At 37.2% G+C, this 9,576-nt stretch overlaps 1 protein-coding gene across 9 annotated transcripts in view; it reads right to left on the bottom strand.

The window, feature by feature from the left end:
* LOC108753681 (protein wingless) overlaps positions 1 to 9,576 on the bottom strand; it is a 32,776-nt gene that overhangs the window by 1,047 nt on the left and 22,153 nt on the right. For all 9 annotated transcript variants that reach the window (XM_018495501.1, XM_018495503.1, XM_018495505.1 and 6 more), the window contains one exon: positions 115 to 389. In XM_018495501.1, coding sequence (XP_018351003.1) covers positions 115 to 389 — 275 coding nt within the window. The remainder of the gene's footprint in view (positions 1 to 114; positions 390 to 9,576) is intronic.

Raw genomic sequence — 9,576 nt, 5'->3', positions numbered from 1 at the left:
GTTTTTATCTGAATTTAAATCACAAATGAAATATTATTTAGAAGAGTAACTTTAACATTTTCATTCTTTTCTTTTACATATTTAAATAAAACGAAATTTGAAAAAAAAGCTTACTGCTCTGCCGGCCTCATTGTTATGTAGATTCATCTTCTCACGGAGATTTCGGCCACGTTCGCCAGTATCGACGAATTCGCGAGAAAACTTGAAGCCATATCCAATGTTATCCGAGCAACCACCCCATTCCCAATCTCGAACGGCAGATGATACTCGTGACTGGTGAGTGTAATCACAGGAACACGATTGGATGCTGCCTTCGCTACATGCCCTAGCGATACTATGAGTCACTGCTGCACTCGTGATGGCGTAGATGAAAGCAGTCTCTCGACATCCTGTAAGAAAATCACGAAAAATTCACGATGCGCGACGTGTTGGAAACTAAATTCCTCCTTCAGCGCATGGAAAATGCGAACAGAGAAAACGCAGATTCAAATTCTATTAAAATCAACTATTACACGTATTATTACTTTTATTGTAAATATTGCATCGTTAAATTTTTCAGTTTTTAATTTTATTTATCCAGTTGTATAATTATTCTTGAATATTTCTGATAAAAATAAACCCTCAGCAATTATTTTTCTATTGAAAGAAGTGTGACGAATTTTTGATGAAATGTTAATTTTCTTCTTGATAATTATCAATATTTTTCTACTGACTGGGAGTGCTGACAAAACTTTCACGGTGTTTGGTCGTGTAGGAGGTGAGTGGTGACGTCAGGCAACGTCTCAATCCTCCGCGAGAGACTACCTGCGCGAGAAGTTCTCGCAGGTGGAAGCGAGGGAGAACGGGAGTGTGCATAAGAGAGAGAGCGACAAGAGGAACGACAGAGGAAGAGAGAAAGAAAGAAAGAGCGAGAGGTAAAAGACGGTACATGACCTTAACCCTGAGTGGGCTGACCTGAAGCACCTCAACCTTATCTGCATAAGGTGCAGGTGCGTGCCGGCTCCTTTTGTGTCGGTGAAGATATCATGCGAGAGAAGAGCGGACGAAACAATTTCATAAATTGTGAGCTCGCACCATTCCGAGACAGTGTTACATTGTCCCATTAGTGAAAAAATATTACATGGTGTTTTATATTTTTTTAAGTTAAATTTTATGAAGTTAAAAAATTATTTTTATTAATTGTTGTTATTTACAAGTATCTTTTTATTTAATTAAAATATAATAATGCATTTAGAGAGAGAGTTAGAGAGAGAGAGAGAGAGAGAGAGAGAGAGAGAGAGAGAGAGAAATATATTATTTTATGTACTTTTTAATAATAATATAATAATATATTATATATATATTGTATATAATACAATAAATAATATGTACGTCCTAAATTGATTTATTAGGTAAATTTCTATATATACGACATTTTTACAATAATAACTGTATCACATCTGACGCAAATTATTGAATGTTGTATAAAGAGGTAAGCCAAGGAGATTAGAAAGTTTGTAGCATTTTCTATTTAAGCTACCTATTCTAAGCTACTTCTTCAGAATGATCGACTATAAGTCGATGGGAAACTTTCCTCGGCCGATTAAATGCACGTGCGTATCGAAATGATAGAATCCGTAAAATTGAACAAGAATACGACGTTAAACGATTCAACGACGGATCAACGGTGGCACGATGGCATCGTCCGTAACAAACCATCCTGGGTTCGAAATTCTAGATTCGTTACGAGTCTTTTACGTTACGACAGTGACATCTCGAGTTCTCTTCTTAACAGTAGTGAGCATTGAGAACAGATAGAACATGGTCGAACAAAATCATAGAAGAAAGGAAAGAAGCAGAAAAATGACCGATGATTTTCTTTAATATTAATGCAGAGTTGGCGTTGGCAGAAGTGGGAAGGCAGGTGCGTTGAAGAAAAACAGAAAGAAGAGGATTTATGCCGTTACACAGCTCGTTGTTACGGTGAATCCTTGCCTTCTCTCTATTTCCTCTCTCATCCTAAATTCGATCAGTTCCAGATATTATTTATCATAATGTCAGACTACCATGACTGAATGGATTACACCGTTAGTAATCGCGTTGCCTTCTAGTCGAGACGTTCTCGCGTGATTCTAAAGACTAACAACGAGAGAGCATGAAAGTGTCACAAATTCGTTTAACAAGGACAGCTGAGGAGATGAATTTGTCGAGTAGACAGGAAGAGGTATGGCTACGTGTTGTAACATAGCATTTGCTAATTATTTAACATTCCTTTAACAAAACCATTCAATTTCAAAAATTATTGAGGCACAAAAAATTGCATATTTATTTTCTAGCAGTTTTCTTTGCTTCAAGAAAATAAATTCTGTCATCCTGTTATTGATGTAATCTTTGCTGTTGGTGCTTCACAGTATTTTATGTGCATTCTTTGCATTCTTTTTTATCTATTTTAAAAAAGGAAACAGAGAAAAGAAGAAGAATAAAAAGGAAAGAATAAAGGGAAAGAAAAGAAATTTGCTGCAGAATAAAATAGATTTGTTACTCTAAATTCTTTGGACTGAAATGTCACTCTAAAGAGTAAAAATCGATTTAGTTCTGAGAAAAAAGCTTAATTTTCAATATTTAAAAGTAAAATTTCATCAGAGACAGTTCATTCTAAAAGTTTTAGAGAATTTCTTTTTTTTCCTTTCCTATTTCTCTTTTTTCCGTTTTTTTTTTTTTTAGATATACGAAGTCATAGTGTTCGTTGAATCATGTCTTAAGAACGTGGGTTAATCATTTGCAACAAACGCCCTCGATAAACTCATTGCCTCGTCATGGATTTTGTGATTCGTGGAAACCAATCCGTTCGATTTTTCTTGGTTTCTACAGGATTTATGATTTTCAAACAATCGGACCGTCTCACTCGTAGATAAGCAAGTCGCGGTCTTGTTTCTTGAAGGCACGGAAATATACTGTTATCGGCATGCGCGAGGTCATAGAAGAACGAAACGATGGAAGAATGTGTGAGAAAGAATGCGACGCGGTGAAAGACACAGTACGAGGAAAGTTCAGATGAAGGATAAAAAGCGCGACTCGATAATCTCCCGGTACAGCAATTGTTTGCTGTCAACGAAGCGAGTACATCATTCTCGCTTGTTCCGCGTACGATAAATAGTTCGACGGCGGTTTTATCGACTCGTTCAAATAGCAAGTTGGAGGTGCAGTCAGAGTGTACCCGCAGGGTAAACACGCGCGCATACATTGAGTTCCTTAGGTCGTACTCGCGTACTGCTTTGGAATCTGTCTCTTCAACCCGGCAGTCGAAACAGATTTAGGAACGATAAGTTTTATTATGAAACAGATACGAAATATTTTGAGTCCAAACCCTTTTATGTAGTCTTGCGAAACCTTCGCGGAAAATAAAATAGATGGGACAATTTTTTTTTCTAGCTATATATGTCAATTATACATCGCTATATTTTCAATCGCAATGATATATTTATTTTTTGTTGATGTTTTATTAATAAAAATGAATTAATTTATCTAAGTTCTTATATTAAATTCTTATTTAAAATAATTTCTTTAAATCGACGAATACAAATGACAACAATTATCAACACGAACAACAAAATCCTATTATCTATTAAATTATTGCAAGAAATCGTTACAAGACTATAATGTATGTTCTCCAAAAATTTTAGAGTGACTTTCACTCTTAAAGATCGAAAATTGGATTGCTCTTTTTCAAAACCAGCTGAATTTTTACTCCTTAAAATGAGATTTTATATATAAAAGGTATTCTAGATTTCAAATCAAGTTTACAGACTACTTGATAATTCTGGTTTGAAAAAATTGTGCCAATACTAGGGTATAAGTTTTATTATGAAACAGTTCGTCGAACGAACGGTTGGCCTTTCGATGTAGATCCTCGATGAAGCGATGTAGAGCAAAAAGTCGCGATCTCCGCGACCATACCGTTTTCGAGATTGTCCTAAGCGGCATCGTCGCGCATCTTTACGAGGGACATTTGCGTCTCGGCTAAAATTCCACAGAGATAAAATCGTTAGGAATTATTGCTACTGTCGCGACCCGAGTATCTGTCGGGGGACAGAACGAGTTATGGTGTAACCACCTACACGTGGAATCTAAAACGACGTACTGGCGATGGTGGTCCCCGACGACGATATCGGCGACGTGTTGATTTATGTAGATGTGTCGTAATACAGCCATTTGACATAAGATGGTGGTCCATGATGTCAAGTGATAGGCTGGATGTAAAATCGCTTACAATGATTCATTACAAATGTTATAAAGAACAGGAAGATGGATTTATTACTTGTGCTGAGACAGAGATTGCCATTTCAGCAACTTAAGATGTCAAGTGTAGAGAAAAGTGCGGGTTTAAAGGAGCGTTTGGCTTTAAAACGGCTTTCACTCTTAATAGACGTACAGAAAATTAAATTGCTCATTCAAGAACAATTGCGATTTATATAAACGAGAATAATATTAACATTTATCACTGTGTATTATTTTTAAAAGTTTCAATAATTTAACACCTTTAGATATTATATTCAAAATATTACAAAACTTATATCATATGTTTAAAAAATATATATTTTTTAAATTTTATCTTTAATATATTTCTGAACGATGTTTCTTGATATACGATGACGAAGTATCTCTTGATGACCTTACGAATGATCGTGGCGACAACTCGGCTAGGCTCGAGAGTAAGAAAGGCAAAGGGTAGCGAAGAACAGGCAGAACAATCCTGAGGAACTCGAAGACTGCGGAATAACACGGAGCGCCATACAGACTCGCGGGAACGAGTGTGGGCTTGCAGGACCTCGTGGAAGCAAACAAGATGTAAAAATCACGCGAGGCCCATTGGGTCGCGGCTCACGTTTTCGCAAGAAACCGTGACATGCCGTCGACACATGTAGCTCATCATAGGCCGCGATTTATGGTTGTGGCAAAAAGCGCCTGACGTCGCCATATAAGACACGTCCTGCACGCACCGGACAGATATTGATTGAATTTATCCTATAAATGGATTACGTCGATATTACGATTTATGGCGAAGATGTTCGGAACGTGTCACGATCTCATATAGTCTAAATTTATGATGAAGATTACAAACGTGTGTCCGTCTTAGAGAAAGATTGAGAATATCTGCACGATTAAGATTGTGCGAATTTATTAATTCGTTGTCAAAAAGGATGGCTCCGATTTTAACGTTGTGTAACGTGTGACTCTCAGGAATAACGTAATTAATTGGCAAAAAGAGTTTGAAATTTGTTACGGATTTCCGCTCTGTATCATAAAAGTTCTTTGTGGCTCTTCCTTTTCTCGCGCTTTACAATTTGCCTTCTGTTGAATCTCGTGCTATAATAGAATCATGAAGGCGAAATGCAAATCGCGCAGAGCTGCAACGTCATTTCGTGGGATAGGGTACAGGTCCGTAACTAATCGCGAACTTCTTTCGCTGATTGGTTACCTCATTGATAGAGTATAGCCGGGAAGAAAGATGATTATTTGCATATTATGTGTTGATCAAGATTGAAACCATTCTTATATTCGTTATTCCATTGGTTACATACCAAATTTTATTAGGTATTTATACGGAATAATTTTATTAAAATATCTAAAAATTTAAATAAATCTGATTTAAGTAGATCTAAAAATAGTGGATCATTAAAATAATTACGTAAGAAACTCAAGCATGATAAGCAAAGTATTTGCATAAAATTTTGACAACCAATCGTACATAATTATTTATTTTTACATCATTATTTTAACTACCTAACTAAAGTTTTAAATACTTTAGCAAAATAATTATTTCTATATACATATACATATTTCTCAAACACTTTTATTTTATTCTCTGATTTTTAAATTAAATTAAAACTATTGTACATGAATGAAAGAGTTTATCTGTCACTGATGAAGCGATTGTTCTTTTTTCTCGCGATTCGAATCGAACGATTTCGATTGTTATAATAAAAAATAATCTGGGAGAGGAAGAAACAGTGTTATGCGCCCGATACGGCAGAGTCTTCGCAGTTTACCGAGCAATTAGGCTGCAAGGCTTGCTTTTGCGAGCCACGGTGTGTGCCGAAGAGAAGGAAGATGCGGAGGTACGAGAGAAAGCCGCGAGAGAAAGGAGCAGAAGAGGAATTGGATGAAACGAGATGGAGAACGGTGGAAGGCAAGGGTACCAATGCGGTAGGTGGCTCTTGGCGGCGAAATGATTACAGGCCGCGAACGCACTCACTACCAGCTATAATATCGAGTACAAACGCAACCAAAAGTATCGGAGTCAAGTCTCCGAAAATCTTCTCGTGCATCAGATCCTCTGCTAAACATTAATTCCCTTCACTTTTTTTACGTGCGCAATGATTACATATTATTTAAATTCAAATGCCGTATATATATTCAATTCTCGTGTTATCCGACGTCGACAAAAGTTTCAGGTCGTATACATGTTAATCGACATCGTGTTTTTTATCAAATCGTTAATCGTGCGTTTTCACACTGACCCATGAATATATTAAGGCCGTCTTACTCGCTTATTATTAAAAATTCCAGTCTGGATTGACAACTTGTTCCGTACTTAATAATTATTCGCGTCGAGTAAATTAACGTCCATACAAAGTACCTTACATCCTCTAATTTAGTACTTATATTTCTCGATTAACAGCTCAAAACGCGCGTACATAATTTTTTTTCTTTTTTTTTTAAACTAAATATAAAACGTGAATCTCTACATGACTTTCTCTTTCTTACCACAATAATATATTATAGTATATTTGCGACGAAATGTCACGCAACACCCGGCAATATTAACGTGAGACCAATACGGCGCAATAGATTCGTGTTATCCCGTTTGGAAATCTGTATGTCGCCATTCTACTCTCACAGTTTCTACTCTCACTACTCTTATATTTCCGACATGACTGTAGACAGTTTGTGCGTGGTGATAATCCGGAAACGACCGTTTAAGCCGGTGTTCGACTACGAGTTCTTTCCGGACCCCCTTTTCGATCTTCTCGAATGCAACAAGTACGCGAGTGAATTACCAGTAGTTGATAGCGATCTGCGTTTCCCTTATGCCAGTGCAGTGAAGATCAAATCTCGAGAGGATCCATACGAGGACAAAGAAGATGTATATAAGAAGCGAGAGCGGCAGTGAGAAGAGCGGAGAAAACTGGTCCGCGCTCGTACGGGGCGATGAAGACGAAAAGGTGAAAGGTCGAGGGCCCTGTCTCGTGGAGGTTGCGAGCGATCCTGCAGATTGTTACGGAAAACGGAAAAAGGCAAAGTATATCGAAATTTACCGCGGTAATCTATTACAAAATAAGTTAAGTTTCGTTACTTTTGAGTGCAAAAATAAAATCAATCACTCGTTTACATACATATTTGCTTGTGTAGATCTCTACGGTATATTTTATATAGGATATAAAGAAAAAGCACCGATTTTCCTTCTTTAATTCGCGTGAATTTGCAGTTAAATTCCATTTATGTTCATTTTTATCAATGTGGATTAACTTTGATCTCCCAGTTTAATTTATTCTAGTTTATCCTTTTCTAGTTTTAAGAATGAAAAAAGATAAAGAGTACATTAAACCGAGAAATCTATTGATAGAAATGGGCATTATTTTCATAAATGTTCTTTAATATCTATTAGACTTTATCTAATTTGCGCAATAGATTGGTGAACGTAATCATGACAGGTTTTTCGCGCGCATCAAATTAATTCCTCTCACAATGGTTATTTAATCTCGACAGAAATAACATTACGATCGATCTTTAAACCGCGTGACGCGCTTTTGTATCTCACGATTTATACGTAATCATTTTCTACCCGCTCCTGACAGAACAATGTATCATAGAAGTGCGAAGCGAATGTAAAAATGGATTCTCGTCCCCACCGGCGTTATTATCCGTGAGTGGCTTTCTCGGGACTTGATTAACACGTCAAGCGTTATGGATGCCACATGGCGCTCTCACTTTTTCGTTTACAGGTGTCATATAAATGCCGCACGTTACCGTGACGCGCCTGTTCAATTTACGGAATTTCTAATAGCTCCTGCACCTCGTCTTTATCCCCTGATGGCCGCGAAGTAAAGTAATAACGCATGAGATTGTATAACTCTTTAAATCATATTTCTGATGCCTATGCAAAAAAGATGCGCATTATGCACTGAATGTATTAGTACATCAGCTTTTTTTACGAACGCTTTCGTAGAAACCTCGAAATCCGCAAAATATTTGAAATGATCATGAACTTCATAAATTCTACTATACTCAATAATATCCCATCAAGGAGATACTTAAACTTTCGAAATTGACGCCCAAAATTTGTAACATATTTACTTCATAAATTCTCTTACAGACCCATTTAATTTACTCATTTAATTTATGTTAATTAAAAGGCACTAATTAATTTCAAGGAATTAAAATGACATAACTCGTATAAAAATGAATGTTAAGTATATTTTAACAAAATAATTCAAATTTGTACATAAAACACATAATGTAATGAAACGTGAAGAGATATATAACATAGAGAAAAAAAAACATAAAAACGATATACTTAAGAGAGAAAGACGAAAAAAATTGATAAAAAAATTGAATTGTTTGACATTTTTGACCGAGAGATTTATAATTGAGTAGATCCAATAGATCCACCGTTAGTTTCGGAAAATTAAGAAGCAACAAGGTCAGGAAAGCTTGTAATATTGTGCTATAAAGGTAACCTCAAAGTATTCTCATATAGAATAGTTAATCATTTTTAGTACGTTGGCGACAAATGCATTGTAATAACGAGTGAATACAATCGGAGGGTGAATTGGAAATAAGGGTGTTAGTATATACGGAAGATACGAATCTATCTGCAACTAGATACCGGTATTAGTCGCAGACGCACCAGAGGGAACATCTCGTATTAACCGCTAAATCCTCGTCACCCCATTGCGACGTTACGATCGTTTCGTGTTGCAATGTTGCAATAAAACATGTTTCTGGGCGTCGAAGCGTACATGTTATAGGCTCATGAAAATAACGCGCAAGCTACTCTTTCGCTCTCTATCCCTTTCCTCTCTTTTTCTCTTTTTTCCTTTCTCTCTCTCTCTCTCTCTCTCTCTCTCTTTCTTTCTTTGCACCGTGTACTTCTTTTAGTTTTACTAAGTGGCCATATGGGGACATTCGACATAATGGGGTGGGAGCGGCTCGAGCGAAAAAGCTCGGCTTACAATCGCCTCGACGAGATCTAAAAGAGCCGCAGGGGAGCCAGAACTGGTACGAGACGGTCCATTATCAGGTTGCAAAACATACATCTGGCCGGTGAGGGCACGTGCCCGGGGCCTTCGGACGAAGGGCACGCCTCCTAAAGCCCCCTTGCCCTCTCTTCACTCTTCACCGAGGCATCATCGTGCCCTCGTCCTTCTAACCCCACGACGACTTCGAGTCTTCGCGCTCTATGCACTCGATCTATGCGATCGCGCGTTCGCATTCGAACGAGGTGTTAATGCGCCTTGTCGACAGCACCGCGGGTGTCCGGTCATGTTTTAAGTAGAATAATATCAATACTCAGTGAATACAATTATTTATTAT

Source organism: Trachymyrmex septentrionalis, unplaced genomic scaffold (genome assembly GCF_001594115.1).
Source record: "Trachymyrmex septentrionalis isolate Tsep2-gDNA-1 unplaced genomic scaffold, Tsep1.0 scaffold70, whole genome shotgun sequence".
Classification (NCBI taxonomy): Eukaryota; Metazoa; Arthropoda; class Insecta; order Hymenoptera; family Formicidae; genus Trachymyrmex; species Trachymyrmex septentrionalis.
The sequence above is the reverse complement of the archived record's forward strand: the minus strand, read 5'-3'. Positions and strand labels throughout refer to the sequence as shown.